The following is an 18,532-nucleotide window of genomic DNA, read 5'->3' as shown; positions in this document are numbered from 1 at the left end:
CTCTCAGAACCGCACCGGCCTGCCCGCTCCAGCCCACTGTTCGTTCCCCCCATCGGAAAGCCCTCCAAGAAGACGTAGCTATTACTCCCGTTATCCCATCAAACGTTTTGTCCACCTCTGGCCAGATCATTGACCTGTTCTCTCCGCTTCCAGGCGAGACTCGGACCCAAGGATCACCTACCAGACATTGTGATAGTTTTCTCTAATAAACAGTTACTCACCAATAATCTCTGGGCCTGATTCTGCATGTGGGTTAGAAGTCTACCATCCATTATGACAGATTTATTATTATCCCTTTTATTTCTGATTATAGTAGTTGTTGATTCTGGGTTGTAACTTTTCCATCTGTAAATTTGATTTAATTATTGGGGGAATGATAAAAAATGTCAAGGAATAAACTAAACATTTGTTTTTTTTTGGAGGTGAAATAATTGTTTAATGGAAATGGAAAATTAGTGTAGAATTAATTTTATTTAATTGTGAAATTTTAAACTGTTATAATTTTACAGCATATCCTTAGAAAATCAACAAGAAACTGAATTTAATTTGGTAATTTAAGAAACAAAACTCTTATTTTAGAGGAGTTACACAGTAAGAGACTGAGATCATTAGAATTTTATATTTATTAGGATGATTATTGGTTATAGCCAGTGAAAACCAATAATTCATTTAACATTTTTATAGTTCATAAAACTGGGACACAAGTTTGATTGAATTAATCTAAAGTTAATTGGTCTTAGGAATCGATAACGATTAACTGATAAGTAGCAACTTTCTTAAAAATAGTTTTCTCTTGTATCAAGAGAACTGACCATCTTTTCATAAAATGAAGGGCTAAATATTTCCTATGTTGAATTTAGAAGAATAAACGCATTACTGGTATAAATTTGTTATAAAAGTATTACTGATTGCACTTTAAAAATTAGGTAACTTTATGTTATTAAAGGTAAAGTTTAAACAGTAATGATTTCCTGGTTAATGTCAAGTTGTCATAACAAAGACATTTTGAATAATGTCAACTTTGTATTAAAAGTGTCATAATTTACCGAATGACGCTTTATGACAACAGTCATAAATATTCATGAAGGCTTATTCATGTTCATGACAGGTGTTATGACATGTTTATGACAGTGTCATGACAGTCTTATTCAACCCCCTTCAAATAAAGTGTTACCAAAAAACAACATATGGATCCTGGAATAATCCTGGAATAATTCCAGCTTCCATCTTTAAAGGACTGGAAGAAGAAAATATTTCTAAGGAATCATGTGTTAAAGTTTCACCAAGAAACAATTTGGATCCATAGAAACATGTAGAAATGAACCATCTGTTCAACAATGAGAAAGTTTCTCTGACAGGAGGAAACATATTTAGACTCAAATCAGCAAAGAAACACTGAAGAGGAACCAGAACTGAACCAGAACCCAAATCCAGGAATCAGAGGTTCAGTGAATGTGGTGTTGAAGGTGTGGAGGAGGATCAGTGAGTCAGAGGAGACTCTGTAGAAGGACAGAATGCCAGCAGGACAGTCCACATACACTGATACTCTGTTAGAGACGGAGGAGGAGGAGGAGTAGGAGGAGGAGGAGGAGGAGGAGGAGGAGAGACGAGTTTCTATGTTATTGTGTCTGACAGAGTAACCTTCATCATCAGAGCAGCTCAGTCTCCAGGAATGATCATTCACTCCAAACACACAGTCTCTATTATTTCCTTTCCTCCTGATTCTTCTGTAACTCACTGATATATCAACTCTTCCTCTCCACTCGACCTCCCAGTAACAGCGACCAGTCAGACCAGTTCTACACAGCAGCTGAGTCTGATCAAATCTGTCTGGATGATCAGGATATGACTGAAGCTCCTCCCATATCACCTTCCTGTTGTCTTCAGACAGTTTGAGTTTTCTGCTCACTGTGTTTGTGTCGATGGTGAGTTGACAGGAATCTGATGGAGAGAACAAACACAATCCAGCTGCAGTTATTGATCATTTATTGATCTTTGATGATGATCCTGAATGAGTGATGTGACAGTTTGAAGATGGTTGAATGTGAGCTGCTTTGTTGTCATGAATCAGATGAAAAACACACTTACACTTCCTCAGACCTGGTGTCAAGAATGGGCCTCCAGCAGGCTCCACCCTGAAAGGAGGAGGGGGGTCAGACCATCAGTCTCTTTCAGCAGCAAACATGGACATTACATGTCTCTCAGACACACATTGTCCTCCACTGAGACAGGAACAGTCCAACACTGTTTTAAAGTCCTTTCTGTCCTCTGTAGATCATCATGGAAATCTAACTGCTGAACTCCTCAGACTCCGGAATGAGTGATATGACAGTTTGAAGACGTTTGAATCTGAACATACTCATTAACACCTTTATTCTCGCCCCCAAAATCACCAAAAGCGCCTGAAAAGGTATACCCAAATTAAATCAGCTGCTGTTCTTGAACTGTTTGGAGTACATGCAAAGGTTTGGTCTCTTTATGAAGAAGACAAGCTAAACGCTAACCCCCCTGTCCTTCCCACCTAAACCTCCCCAGATGACCCAACCTCCGCACCTCCCTCTCCCCGTGCTCTGACGGTACGCTGCACCCTCCCGCCTTGTTCTGGCTGTAGCAGCGGATGATTACAAGTTTCCAGTATTTTCAAATCCAAAACTTGGCAGCACTCTTACACCTATAATTATCCACTTCTGTGAGTTGTGAAGTTCTGCCTTTCTTAATGTAACTGAAACCTTTCTACTTATTCTAAAATTTACATTTTCTCTCAGCCATAACATTTCAATACCAATATCTGCTTCTCGATAATATTAATCTGCATATTTTTGACTGCCTGTCCATCAGCCAGTCACATTCTTGTAGATCTGTCAGTGGAAGCCCCCCCACCCTACGATGCTCCTTGTGTGTGAAGACAGAGACAAACAGAACTCTGATAAGAAACAGTTTCAAACAGATTTTGTCCCATCCAGTAGATGGGTTGGTTTCCCAGGTTCATTCAGCACCAGGTTTTGTACAGTTTTTCATTGGATACTTATTGCCTTTGAATCTCGACTTAAAAACCACCTGCTCAGAGTTGCTTATGGGACATAAGCAACAATTTTGAATCCCAACTGGGGTTCAAGCGATAGGGAGAAAAAGGGTGCGGGTTGGAGTCCCCCCGCGGTTTCTGCCCTTTTTTCCCCTCTGCCCTCAAAATCGGAGAGGTAGAAACATGGTTGGACCCAGGATGAGGAGTAAATGATGCAGGTTTTAATGAATAAACAAATTACCAAAATCCAGGCAGCACAGATGAGCAGTGACAAAAGCTCTGAGTCTGGTAGCAACTGGTAAATCAAATGATAATTGACAGTAAACACAAGAGAAACATGGGATGAGGATCTGACAAGGAGCAGGGAACACAGGCGGGATTAAATATACAGAGAGACAATCAGGGGAAACAAGGGAGAGTTGTAAACAATCAAGGGGTAGACGGGACAACACAGAGAATCAACAGAAGACAGAAACCTAAATGAATACACAGAAAAAACAAATCATTACACTATCAGACCTTCTCTGCTCCTGCAGCAGGTTCCTCCATACCTGAGAGCTTCCAGTCTCCAGTCTGGATCCTTCAGTCCAGCCGACAGCAGCTTCACTCCTGAGTCTCCTGGATGATTGTAGCTCAGGTCCAACTCTTTCAGATGGGAGGGGTTAAAGGTCAGAGCTGAGGCCAGAGAAGCACAGCCTTCCTCTGAGACCAAACAGCCTGATAAGCTGCAGACACACAATTCATCACATAATAAAATAAAAATAATGTTAAAACTGTATTCAGACATAAATATCAACATCTGTCACTTGTAGAATGAATTAGAAAGTCTAACAACTGCTTGGAGAAAGGATCTGCAATAATGATCCTTTGTCCATCTAGGATGCAGCAGTCTGTCAAGTACCCATAGTTAGCCTGACCCCCACCTGTTTAAATATTGAAAACCAGCCAAGTTTATCTGTCAAGACTTGGCATAATTAGCAATGTTACAGTCAGACATCTATTATTAACAATCTGCTAATTAAATAATAATTGCATCATTTCTGCTGTCAGGAATGTTCTCAATCTGGTTTCACCAAGACTAAACATTGTACCTGAGAGTCTCCAGGTTGCAGTTTGGACTCTTCAGTCCAGCAGAGAGAAGCTTCACTCCTGAATCCTGCAGGTTGTTGTTACTCAGGTCCAGTTCTCTGAGACTGGAGGACTGGGAGCTGAGAACTGAGGACAGAGCTTCACAGCTTCTCTCTGAGAGGTTACAGTCACTCAGTCTGAGGAGACAGGGAGGAAAATCTGGTGAATAATGTTCAAGAGGAACATTTTTCTTCTTGGAAATATTGAAACTACTCTTATTTTACAAATCTTTATAATACTCTTTCTTGTGAATTTGTTTGTTCTCCATAATTGAAGTACTGAACTACAGGAAACAAGCAGACTGTCAAGAGAACAATTAAATTCTACCATGAACTGAAATAATCCAGCTTCCGATTTAGAGAAAGGAGGAGTTTTGCAGACTGAATATGTAACATCATGACCAACAACTGAAGGAAGTTGGTTTCTCTTCTACTTGTGGACTGCGATAAAGTGACACTGGGGACAATGCACCAAGACATAAACTGAAACAACATAGATCAATATTTATCTAATCATTAACTTATTTCTATCAACAATACCTGCAGTAACAATGTGTGTCCTTACAGAGCTTTGTTGGAGGCTTTAACCACTGGCAGCAGCCTCAGAAGAGCCTCCTCTGAAGCAGAGTATTTCTTCAGGTCAAACACATCCAGATCTTTTCCTGATGACACTAAGATGAAACCCAGAGCTGACCACTGAGCAGGAGACAGTTTATCTGTGGAGAGACTTCCTGAACTCAGAGACTGTTGGATCTCCTCCAGTAGAGAACGATCATTCAGTTCATTCAGACAGTGGAACAGATTGATGCTTTTCTCTGCAGACACATTCTCACTGATCTTCTTCTTGATGTACTGAACTGTTTCCTGATTGGTCTGTGAGCTACTTCCTGTCTGTGTCAGCAGACCTTGTAGGAGTCTCTGATTGGTCTGCAGTGAAAGTCCCAGGAGGAAACGGAGGAACAAGTCCAGGTGTCCATTTGGACTCTGTAAGGCCTGGTCAACAGCTCTCTGATGGAGAGACTTTAGTTTAGGTTTATTAAATAATGAAGATTTCTTAGATGTTTGTGTTTCTTCCATCAGGTTGACCCCAGAGTTGATGAAGGTCAGATGAACATGAAGAGCAGCCAGAAACTCCTGAACACTCAGATGGACGAAGCAGAACTGACCCTTGTGGGACACTAGGAGACACTACATCCTTGGACTTGGCATTGCCAAGGCTAACACATTCCAGCCTATTGGAGAGGAAGGATTTAAACCAGTCCAAAACAATTCAATGAGTACTCCACAGTTTCTAAGTAATAACTAAATGTTCCGGTTCTGGAAGAATTTTTTTCGGAATTCTAAGTTTGTTCAAATTATTTTCTGGGTTGCAGTATGAGCATCTGCATCTAAATCAGGGCTGTCAAACGTACGGCCCGCGGGCCGGAACCGGCCCGCCGAACGATTTAATCCGGCCTGGGGGCTAAATGCATTATCATTATTCATGAAAAAACATATACTTCTTTAATTGAAAATCTGCAGTTCCTATACTGTCCACGAGGGGCGCTGTGTTTTATTCAGAGCACACAACATGATGCAACACTGCAGCGGAACTAACAAATGTACTTAATCAAATGTCAGTTTAAAACAGCTGACACTTAAGATTTCAAATGTGTGAAGCCAGATAATTTGTTCAAATTGCTTCCCAGATGTTGAAAATTGATTTTAAATCTTTTCTTAGTTTTTGTCTGTTGTATTTTGTGATACAGGACAGTGTTTTTAAGTTCCAAAAACTGTGAATAAATGTTTTGCAGCATTGTACAATCACTGAGATCAGTTCTTATGCATAATGCACTTAAATAAATGCTTAACTGAGTAAAAGTATTGTTGAAATTGCAGATACCTTTCTTAAAAACTGAGATTATTCATAATATATTTTGTAAAAGTGAAATTCGTTTAATATAAAAATCAACAACAAGTCCACTTTTATTGGTTCTATTTAATCTTGCAATGAGTTTACTTGTGTGGCCCCCTGCAGATCAGATTAAGCTGTATGCGGCCCCTAAACCAAAATGAGTCTGACACTCCGGATCTAAATAGTGAGTACTCTACAGTTCCTAAAATATAAGCTAAAAAGCTTGTTCGAATTCCTTTTCTGGGCTTAAAGTGAGTATTCCACAGTTTCTAAAAAAAAATAAGATAAAAAAAGGAAATAAAAAGGAATAAAAAAAAGGACACATTAGGGCAAATGGCAACATTCAGACAAAACAAACGGCAAAACAAAGACATAGGTGAAGGTGGTGACATCATAGGGCCAAGAAACCAGGCTGCTGAGCCTCCTGGCAAAGTCCAATAGAGGTGTTATCAAGGAATGTCCTTGGGAGATCCCAGGTCCACAGCTGCATGGATAACAGGAAGGGGTAATGTGGGAAGGACCGTTACGTTTACATATATTCAAGGAGATTGGAAATATACAACCCTTCCAAGGCAACACAGGGAAAGTCAATTCAGACAGAATGTCTTAGGTCAGGAACATTGTAAATTTAAATCTTCCATAAAGTCTCTCCGATACATCTCATTTCCCAATTATCAAAATTAGTTTCGTTGTTTCACTGAACTGAATCTAGCAACTTCTCCAAGATCACATCCAACTTGCATCTCTGTCCACACCAACAGTCTGAGTGTTCACTAGTTCAGCCATGTCCATCACAAATTTATCAATAAGCCATGTATCTGCAAGCTCCAAACAGCAGAAATCCTGTTATCATGAATAAATCCAGGGTGAATCCCGCCAGGTATGTCCCCGCAGGACAGGACGTCCAGTCTTCGTCGAAAATTTGATCAATTGCATTGAGAGATCGGTTGACCAGATCCATAATTTGTAGATTCGGAGAATGTACAAAGAAAGGCTCCAAAAATATAGAAAAAGACAAAAAACAGAGCAAGCAGGGCAGGCAAGGCCAGGGAGGCAGCAGAGGAAAAAAGCGTCCGCCTTCAACGAGAGCAAGAGCGACAGGGAAAAAAAAGAAAAGAAAAGAGTCTTTAGACTCAACTCAGCAGAGAAACACTGAGGAATCAGAATTAGACCAACAGAACCCAAATCCAGGAATCAGAGGTTCAGTGAATGTGGTGTTGAAGGTGTGGAGGAGGATCAGTGAGTCAGAGGAGACTCTGTAGAAGGACAGAATGCCAGCAGGACAGTCCACATACACTGATACTCTGTTAGAGACGGAGGAGGAGGAGAGACGAGTTTCTATCTTATTGTGACAGACAGAGTAACCTTTATCAGAGCATCTGAGACTCCAGGAATGATCATTCCATCCAAACCTAGATTCTCTACTGCCTCCTTTCCTCCCGATTCTTCTGTAACTCACTGATATATAAACTTCTCCTCTCCACTCGACCTCCCAGTAACAGCGACCAGTCAGACCAGTTCTACACAGCAGCTGAGGATAATCAAATCTGTCTGGATGATCAGGATATGACTGAAGCTCCTTCACACATGTCACCTTCCTTTTGTCTTTTGGCAGTTTGAGTTTTTTGCCCACTGTGTTTGTGTCGATGGTGAGTTGACAGGAATCTGATGGAGAGAACAAACACAATCCAGCTGCAGTTATTGATCATTTATTGATCTTTGATGATGATCCTGAATGAGTGATGTGACAGTTTGAAGATGGTTGAATGTGAGCTGCTTTGTTGTCATGAATCAGATGAAAAACACACTTACACTTCCTCAGACCTGGTGTCAAGAATCGGCCTCCAGCAGGCTCCACCCTGAAAGGAGGAGGGGGGTCAGACCATCAGTCTCTTTCAGCAGCAAACATGGACATTACATGTCTCTCAGACACACATTGTCCTCCACTGAGACAGGAACAGTCCAACATTCATGGCTGATTCCACGTTTATTGCTCTGTTCATATTAGTTTCGATGTTTGCAATTTTCTGGATCACTCGATGTTATTCGGAAGTAATATATTAAATTGACATTAACAAAGACACAGCGGGACGGATCATCCTGCAAATGATGGACAGGGAGAGTCTGACTAAAACTACCATAATGACGGACAAATTCTGGGATTTATTATGAGTCTCTGCTTATTTACAAGCCCAAATGAGGAACTTCACATCCAAAAAAGTGCCCAAAAAGGCGCAACCCACGACTTAATAAATTTGCAAGTGAAAAAATATGCCAAAAGCCACTTTTAGTAATGGGACTTGGCAACAGAAACTCAAAATAGTTTCTATTTTTCCCCGAACAAAATGCGCATCTCCCTCGTCCTCTCCATTGTTTACAGTCCTTCCATTTTGCTGCTGATATTGTCACATAGAAACATTGGTCAATCGTCAAGGAGAGGAAATACAATACATACAATTAAATTCCAAAAGAACATACTAATGCACAATAACGCAAAGTGATTTTGATAACGGTAGTCTGACTACTGGATTTGAAATAGCAACGCTTCAGTTTAGTAGTTACTGAAAAAAATGTTCAGATGTTTTCTGACATTACTTATCATGGTATCAGTAGATATTTTTCCCCCAGGTTCATTCATCACCATGTGAAAGACTAATATGCAGTTTACAAAGTTATACAGTCAAAATTGACAGCAATAATTTGAGTTATTTAGTCTGACATAAGAGATAAAAGGAGTTTCAGAAGGTCAAGTCATATTTTCACCGTGTTATTTATTCATGTTGGAGTCATGTTCTTATTGTTGGAGACTTCAATATACATGTATGCTGTCCTAATAAGCCTCTGGTAAAGGACTTTTTAAGCCTTCTGGACTCTTTTAACCTGGTGCAGGCCGTATCCAGCCCTACACATGAGCACGGACACACACTGGACCTGGTCAGTTCCTGCGGTCTGCCTGTGACTAACCTGGAAAATATCATTTTCTCAAACAGCCATAACCCACGTGTTTTATTTAACACCATTGACTTCGTGCTTAATATTTCTCAGAATGCCTGTTTGGAAGCTTCTCCTGAGGTGTGTGATGATTTTATGCGTTTCTTTATTGAAAAGGTTGGTAGTACCAAGGCTCTTATCACAGCTCCTGACTCTGACCTCTCTGTTTCGGTCCCCTTGCTCTGCTGCTTTCCCTCAGTTTGAGCCTGTGACAGTCTCACTTTAGAGGATGTGGTTGGCCACATTAAGCCATCAGGTTCCCCCCGTGATCCTGTCCCTCCTCGACTTTTTAAAGATATTTTACCTAGCATAGGGCAGCCTGTTCTTGCAATTATAAATAGCAGTCTGTCCTGAGGTGTGGTCCCTGCTAGTTTTAAACATGCAGTAGTGCAACCACTGCTTAAAAAACCTGGCCTTGATCAAACTGTTCTGGCTAATTATCGGCCTATTTCTGTCATGATCCGTGTTTCTGTGTGTTTATTTTTGAGTTATTTCTGTGTTTATTGTTATCTTGTTCCCTGAGTCTCTGTCTCTACGTCTTCCCCGTTGATTGTTCCCAGGTGTGTCTCGTTCCCTTGATTACCCCGCGTGTATTTATGTCCACCTGTTGTCTCTGTCTCTTGTCGGGTCCTTGTCTAATGTCTAACGTCAAACGTATGGTTATTGTTGTCTGTCTCCAGTCGAACTGTACAGTCCTGGTTAGTGTTAGCTCTCATGTTCAGTTCTCTGAATCAGTAGCTACCGGTATTAGCTGTGCGCTAAACTCTCTGCCGTGCCGCATGTGTTGGACTGACTTGAGCTTTCATCATTAAATATTCATCTTCATCACAACCTGGGTCTACCTGCGTCCTCATCCTCACCTCTACCCCACCGATTATGACAATTTCGAAGCTGCCTTTTCTTTCTAAGGTTTTAGAGAAAATTGTGTACTGTCAGCTGACACAGTTTTTAGATGACAATGGCATTCTGGAGGTTTTCCAGTCAGGTTTTAAAACTCTTCATAGCACAGAATCTGCTTTGATTAGAGTTTTTAATGACGTCCTTCTTGCATGTGATTCTGGTAACCATGTTGTTCTGATTTTACTTGACCTGCTGCTGCCTTTGATACAGTAGACCATGACATTTTAATATCGCGATTACACCATGTTGTAGGTATTGATGGCAATGTTTTTAAATGGTTCAGGTCTTACCTGGAGAACAGAACATTTTCAGTGAAAATTAGTGACTCAATCATCTGCTGCTTCAATGTCTTATGGTGTCCCACAGGGCTCAATTCTGGGCCCACTGCTTTTCTCTCTGTATTTGTTGCCGCTGGGTTCTATCCTCAGGAAACATGGGATTTCATTTCATTGTTACGCTGATGATTGTCAGATTAATTTGCCCCTGAAGCAGAAGGATGTCCATTCCATCAACATCTCCTGGCATGTCTAGGTGACATTAAAGCTTGGTTGGCCTTGAACTTTTTAAATTTCAATGAAAGGAAAACAGAAGTGATGGTGTTTGGACCCAGTGGCTCCTGTGAGTCCTCCTCTGTTGACCTGGGACCTTTGGAGGTTTATTTTAAACCTGTTATTATAGATCTTGGTTTTAAATTGGACAGCCAAATCAGAGCCGTGGTTAAGTCCAGCTTTTATCATTTAAGGCGATTGGCGTCAGTGAAATCTTTTCTTAGGCAGCATTTTGAAACAGTGATCCACGCTTTTATTTCAACTCGACTGGATTACTGTAATGCACTTTATCTGGGAGTCAGTCAGGCGCTGCTCTCACGTCTGCAGCTGGTTCAGAATGCTGCTGCACGACTTTTGACAGGCACTCGAAAGAGGGAGCATGTGACCCCCGTCCTGGCCTCACTTGACTGGCTGCCTGTATATTTTAGGATTCATTTAAAATTCTTACGTTTGTTTTTAAATCACTACATAATCTTGCCCCGGCTTACCTCTCTGAGCTTCTTCATCCCTAAGTACCTTATCAGTCTCTCAGGTCAGCAAATCAGCTGCTCTTGGAGGAACCGAGATCCAGAAGGAAGCTCAGAGGGGACAGGGCTTTCTCTGTCAGGGGTCTTAAGTTATGGAACGACTTGCCTGTGCAGGTCAGAGAGGCCCCTTCACTGTCCACTTTTAAAGCTCGTCTTAAAACCCATCTATTTTACTTGGCTTTCAACTCCAGCGGGATCTAGTTTTAAATTGTATGTTTTTGTTTTTAAGTTGTAAGAGTTTTTATTTTTTTCATTTTTTTATCGTTATGTTGTGTTTTAATGTACAGCACTTTGCATCAGCTGTGGTAGTTTTAAAGTGCTTTATAAATAAAGTTTGTCATGATCTCAGCCCCTCAGCTCCACCTTGACTGTGCTTATTACTCATTACCCTCACCTGTGCTGCGCCCTATTTAAACAGCTGCTCGTCACCAGCTGAGTGCGAGATCGTTTGTTGCCCCAGTCACAGCTTTCAAGCCTTGTCTCATGTTTCAAAGATTTCTGGTTTTCTGCTCCTGCCTGTTTTTGACCACAGATTTTGCCTTGTCCCTCGGCTGCTGGAGGAGTTCTGACCTACTGTTGATGAACCCTGCCTGACTCTGACCTTGCCTCAAGTTTTTCTGATTTCTGGATCTTCATTGCCTGTGGCCCTCCCGTGAATGACCCTGGATTGTCCCATGACTCGGCCTCTGGTTGGTGGAATTTGTCCCTGTCATCTGTTTGTCCCCTGAGCCCTCAAGTCCTCCCTTTGCCCATCCACCTTACCCCTCCCTGGCTGGATCCCAGACCCTTGTGGACTTCCCCCTTCCTGAACACCAGCGTGACCACTCCCTGCGTAGCCCCTTCTTACCTTTATTTTTGTAATAGACATTTAATGAACCAACTTTGATGTTGGCTGCGGTTTGGGTTCTGCCTGATTTTGCTTTTCGTTACATAGTTGGTATGGTATGTAAAAATGTTAAATAACGAAATATTTCTCTTCAAACTAAATGTTTCCCATCAGACTGAAGACGTTTCTCCTCTTCCTCCTCTATCAGACCTTCTCTGCTCCTGCAGCAGGTTCCTCCATACCTGAGAGCTTCCAGTCTCCAGTCTGGATCCTTCAGTCCAGCCGACAGCAGCTTCACTCCTGAGTCTCCTGGATGATTGTAGCTCAGGTCCAACTCTTTCAGATGGGAGGGGTTAAAGGTCAGAGCTGAGGCCAGAGAAGCACAGCCTTCCTCTGAGACCAAACAGCCTGATAAGCTGCAGACACACAATTCATCACATGATAGGAACATTGAGGTGGAGCCCAAGGTCTGAACTGGACATTTATAGGAGAGTAAAACACACAAAAAACTGGAGCTTAACCTGTTAGTATCATGAAATAGTAAGAAAACTTTATTTCCTTTTTTAGATGATAAAAATCAACATTTGTCACTTGTAGAATAAAAAGGTTTTGAGGAAGGTTCTACAATAATGGTCCTTTGTGCACCGTCATATCAATTACAACAGTGTTAAAATGTTTGGTGTTAATATACTTTGTGCAAAAGCAGAGTTAAAGTTACACTAATAGAGTCACATTCTATGTTTTGTAACTCTGGGGTGTACAATTTTAGTTAATATCAAGTGTAAAAAACAAGGTGTTTTCGTGTCATATCTGCAGGTTCTAAAATGGAATAAATTACTACTTGACTCACAGCTTTTACAGTGGCTACAAGAGAGTATATAATGTGGACTCGGCCCCCAGAATATAAAGTTCCCACCAAAGTGAAGTGAGGGATTCCAAGGCCTTTCACAACAATTTACTTTCCATACAGGTCTGGATTGTTTAACATGCTTAGTTTAGGGTAGGGTTTTTTATCTGAGATGGTTTATTGAATTATTTTGAGTTGAGATCAACCTGTGTGATAGATGTCATGTTCACCAGCTAGCCCATATTTAGTTTACCACGTGTAACAATAATATTTTAAAAAAGAGAGCATGTGAACATTCAGGCAAATATTTGGTTAACTTAAATACACCTAAAACAATTTTCACATTGTGAAATGTTGGAATACAAATATGCTGCTACTTAAAGTCTGAAAACTATCTCCAACAAAAACCAATGAAGCAAATGCCAGTAGCTCTGTGTTAATTGTGTTATACGTTAACATTAGCCTTAACCTTCAGAGGTTTGTGTTCACAGTGCAGGGAAAGAAAAGAATGGGGTTATGTATTTGTTTTGGCATTAATTATTCTCTATGTTCTTAAGACAGTTTTTGGAGTACGTTTTGTTGAAACCACTTTTCTGGTTTCCTGTAAATTTTGCCGCGCTTCTTCTCCGTCATACTTTGTGCTACTTTCACTGTTCAACTTTAATACTATTCAGCTTGCCGGCTATATCTGTTGGTATTAAGAAAATACATTTAAAATAAGCTAGTTTTAAAACTTAGCATGTCTTGATTCAAATGGCCTAAATTGTGGTTTTAAATCAGTAACATATTCTGGCCTATTGACCTTTATGTTACCTGTAGTTACAGCAGATGGTTTGCTAGGATCGTTTAAACTGCCTTTTGTCTGTGTGGAAAACAATACAGTAGAAGTTCCAGCTTTTCACACTCATCTGTGAAAGGCCGTAAACACGGCAGGAGTTTCTGGCTTCAGATAGAGGGTCAGAGATAGCTCCTGGTTGGATGAGCAAAGATACGCCTTATTTGAATAAATTAAAGAAGATAAAACTTTCCACATAGAGTAACAAATCAGATTTGCTCTTGCAACTCTCCAAAGATGTCTTTGCTTTTCTTTCTTTCCTTCTTTTTCCAAGTCTGTCAGCTAAATGAATGTATGTCTCCGTTGTTCTGCAGTTTCTGTTGTAAGTTTATGCATTGTCTTATATTTGGATTAAACTCTGTAATTCTGTGACGTCAACACCCATTGCTTTCCTTGTGGCTACACGTGGCCCGCCGGGAGGACCTGGGATCCAAGAGGAAGAGAGAGCCAAACTTTTTTCAAAATTAACTAATTTAGATATTCTTCCTTAATAGAATTCATAACCTTCATACTTTTTATAATATTCAGCTTTTTTATTAATTTTCACCCCATGGGGGAAACCGCTCCATCCTGTGGCAGAATTAAGAATTACAATATAGAATGTCCGTTGTGTTTCACAGTGGATGTTTCAGGTCCTGCCTATTAATGGCGATCAGTCATCCAGTTTCAGGTGCTGTCATGGAGGAAACAAGGCAGTGGCCAATTTGAAGATAAGAAGTTAAACAGCTTTTATACTATTTAACACCTGGGAATAATTTGAGCGCTTGGCATTGCTAAAAAAGCATGAAGAACATGCTGCATGTGGCATGTTTTTTGTAGTCACCGTGCTAAACGATGCCTCCAAACAAATGTTGATATCTCAGGAAACATAAAAGGTTTGGATGTTATTCACCCACCGTTTTTATCAGAAGGAATAGGGGAATGTTTCTGTCCTTTTCAAATTTTAGGGTTTACATGAGTTTTTATTTATTTCATTTATGAGTTTTATATTTTGTGGAATAAATTACTGTAACCCAGCATACTACTGGTTTCCTAGATGCTATCATGAGTAGTTCACCTAATTTTGTCTTTTTCCTGGATTTTTCACACTGTGTGGACTATTTCTTACTTGTCTGCAAATCTTCAGCATTTGGCTTCAAACGCTATTGCCATTTTCACCAAAAGCATTGAGCATTCACACTTGCATTTTCATAGGAATGCACACTTTCTAGTTCCAATTGCTGTGCCTTCTCATATGCATTTTGTACTATGCTTTACTAATTTTATTTCCTTTTTTTCTACATTTTGAGATCAGTTTGGTTGAAGATGAATTAACAGTCATCAGCATCAATCCCTCTCACTTCACCCCACCAGTTTCATTGTCAGACCATCTTTCATCTCTAGGTTCTCCCTGTTAACCAGATTCAACTATTATCTTCAAAAGCAGTGGTCCCCAACCTTTTCATTACCTCGGACTGGTCAAGGCTTGGTAATTTTACTGCGGCAAGGGAGGGAGAGTGTCACATGACACAATTTTAAATTTTTTGCCCCGATTTTCCTCTAATGACAATCTTAGAATGATTCGACCTGCTGTGAGTGGTGTGTTACGTAGAACGTCAGGACTTTTCCGATCTAAAATCAGGCACATTCAATATGTTGGGTTGTCTTGGCCATTTTACCACAGCCTGTGGGCTTTTCCCTGACTAGGAACGAGAACACAGCCTGTTGAATGTGACCGTTACCCAATCAGAAAGTGCGGTGATCTAAGGACGGAGGGGAATCCCAAACAGCTGACATGGCACAACTGAGAGTCCGGTTTAATGCATAGTGGCGCAAAAGGAGCGGCTGCTCCCGCAGTCTTTTATCCAAAGTTTTTTTTTCATTTTGTTGTGTCTTTTATCACTTAACATGAATCCACAAACTATCACAACTGCTTCTACATCATCGGATATGTTTGTTACTCTAAATTGACATAGGGTATGTTGGGAGGTTTACTGTATTTTCTTCAGGAATCGGGATGTTCATGAATGAAATCGGTTCGTGCCATGTGCCTGAACACACAAACTGATCAAACCTGTTGTACTATTATCAGCTCCTGTGTGGTCACAGAGGTTTGGAAATCGGACGGCAGTTCTTAAATCGTGCCGTGTGAACCAGACTTAAGACTCACAAGCTCCTCTCGTCTTGTCTTGACCACTGTCCTAACGCTGACTCTGGTCACTATGGTAACGTTTACATAGTCCTTCAAAATAAAATACAAATGCGCCACAAAAAAACATTTTACTTTCATGAACATTTGATCTCATGATAACAACAAATCAATGGGAGCCCTGAGCTTGTTTCTCTGCAACGAGACGGTCCCATCTGGGAATGATGAGAGACAATGACACTTGAAGTGCTGCTTGAGCTCAGGGTGCTTGGTCTCTGAGTGGGGAAGTAGTTTGAAGGCTTCATTCCCTCATTAGTGAGCCGGTCACCGCATATCATGCAGAGGGGGCTTGGTAGGTGGGAAAAACCTGCCGAGATTAATCCATTCTCCTGTCTCTTTGCTGGGTCTTTTCCCCATCCCAAATAAACTTTCCAAAGACATCTAATCTGTTTCTTACTCATTTTACTGCTTGTGGGCTCAATGTTGGTGCATAAGACGTAACTGAGAGAGTCTGGTTAAAGTATTTTCAAAATAAAAGATCCTCAAGACTCAGACAATACATTAAACGGAAATATTTAATTATGTCTTGTGCAGACTGGTACCAACTGGTCCACAGACCCGTACCGGTCTGCAGCCCGGGGTGGGGAGTACTGCTCAAAAGTACAAAGAACCAGAACAAGTACTTTGGTACTGCAAAACTTCTTTCTGCTGTTCTAAATACCTTTCTTCTTGGTTCTTTCAGCCTCGGGTAAATGAAAACTAGTCATGTTTATGTGTTGAGACTTAGCATAGTTAGATATGTCACAGCTACTGAAATACTAATTATTACCTGAAAGCAAGTAATGTTTTACCGGGATTGGTCACATTTTACCTGAGAGTCTCCAGGTTGCAGTTTGGACTCTTCAGTCCAGCAGAGAGAAGCTTCACTCCTGAATCCTGCAGGTTGTTGATACTCAGGTCCAGTTCTCTGAGACTGGAGGACTGGGAGCTGAGAACTGAGGACAGAGCTTCACAGCTTCTCTCTGAGAGGTTACAGCCACTCAGTCTGAGGAGACAGGGAGAAAAATCTGGTATTAAAATGTTAATCAAAATTTATGTCTTTCTTTTCAGTCAACAATGTTCTTGAAAAGGTTGAAAGAATCTACCATGAAATCCATGATTGTAATAATATTTTAGGTATGCTCTGATTCCAAAAAACCCAGGAGGTCCGATCACTTTTGATCACCTGGATTGGCTGGTAATTTCTTGCTTGTCGTAAAAATGCTTCTATGTGTTCTGACAAAATGGAAAAATGATCTGGCAAAAAATTAATTTAATTCAGACAAAAAAAACATGCAAATTACTTGCAGGCAGCAATTCTGTCAAAAGGACAATTAAAAACCCTGCAATCAGTTAAAGAATACTTAACCGTATTGTCAAAGTATTTCAGATCACCCCATCCTGCTACTGGGACAGGGCCACTAAGAAAAATCTTCAATTTTAGTTTTCCAATAGAGGTTCAGAAGAATGGTAGTCTTTTTTCAGAATATTCGGTTGTTGTTTTGCCAGATCATTAGCTCTGACATGAAGAAATAGAGTTTCAATATTCAGCTGATCTATAGTTAGAGAGAGTATTTTGTCTGTTATATCAGACACAGTGTACTTGGGAAAGGACATGACTCTGGCTTTCTCACAATATCTGACCCCATTCATTCTTTCAAGTAAATGGATCAGTCGTCCTGGTCCCTTTGCAGTGAAACAGCCAGAAAGGATAATGCTGCCACCCCATCCTTCCTTGTAGGTATGGTGTCTTTTGGATGTGACTCAGCATTCATTCTCCTTCAAACACAATGAGTTGTGTTTCAACCAAACAGGTCTACTTTGGTTTCACCTGACCATATGACATTCTCCCAATAGTCTTCTGGAACATCCAAACGATCTCTAGCAAACTTCAGACGAGCCGGGACAATACTGGCTTAAGCAGGGGAACGTCTGGCTCTGCAGGACATTTTGACTCAATAGGGTGAGATCTTGCGTGGTGCCCCTGATTGAGGGAAATTCTCAGTGGTCTTGGATATCTTCCATTTTTTAATTAATGGTTCCACAGTTGATTTCTTCACATCAAAATACTTGACTATAACAGATTCAGTCTTCCCCAGCTTGGTACAAATTTCCAATTTTGTTTCTAGTGTCCTTCCACAGCTATTTGGTCTTCACTAGGATTTTTTGTATTTTCAGGCAGTTTTATTTGTTGTTATTGTTTGGAATGAAAAATGAAAAAAACAAAAATAGACTCGTTATTTTATCGTTTAATCAAACCAAAATCGGAAATCGGATTTGTGGCTCGTTATCCGATTTCCCATTTAGTGCACAAAACGAAAATGGATAAAACGGATAACGAGAGCTCAATTTCGATTTTCATGATTTCATTTTTGACAAGCGCTCTGACCCGGAAGTTCTCTCTGTCCGGTTACACAGGGGCCGTATAACACATAGACATTATGCAGGCTGCAGGGAGACAAGTTTGTTCATTTCAGGTTTCAGGCTATATACTGTAGTGTTTTCTGTTAGCCGCAAGTCAGTTTAAATAATGCTCCTGTGAGAAGCAAATAATTCTGGACATCTGGTCACAGATAACAATGGTTGGCCTGAGTTTTTAGTTTAGTTTTCATTTTATTTTGAAAGGCCAGAGCATGGGGGAGTGGCTTTCCACACCCTCCTGCAGCAATACCCTTGTCTCTGGACCAACAAGATGGCCACTGTTGCACTGCGCCACCAGCAGTGGTAAACAGAGGTAAGCACACTATTAATTTGTCACAAAAGGTTGTTTTAAAATATCACATTCCTCTCTGAAGTTCGGTACTTCTGAAGATGTTATGTAACCCGCAATTAGTCAAAGACTTTTACT

General features: G+C 40.6%; 1 protein-coding gene across 1 annotated transcript; it reads right to left on the bottom strand.

Annotated features, from left to right (window-relative positions):
- Window positions 1–405: 405 nt before the first annotated feature.
- Window positions 406–16,719, bottom strand: LOC106912646 (uncharacterized; the record flags this gene model as incomplete). Its single annotated transcript, XM_088010657.1, has 6 exons — window positions 406–1,941; window positions 2,089–2,135; window positions 3,574–3,747; window positions 4,114–4,287; window positions 12,078–12,251; window positions 16,517–16,719. Coding segments are annotated over 6 exons (1,332 nt in total), but the record flags the coding sequence as incomplete, so codon positions are not given.
- Window positions 16,720–18,532: the final 1,813 nt, after the last annotated feature.

This window comes from Poecilia mexicana, unplaced genomic scaffold (genome assembly GCF_051168715.1).
Source record: "Poecilia mexicana isolate PSO_F unplaced genomic scaffold, ASM5116871v1 scaffold_12, whole genome shotgun sequence".
NCBI lineage: Eukaryota > Metazoa > Chordata > Actinopteri > Cyprinodontiformes > Poeciliidae > Poecilia > Poecilia mexicana.
Note: the sequence above shows the minus strand (reverse complement) of the source record. Positions and strands in the feature narration are given on the sequence as shown.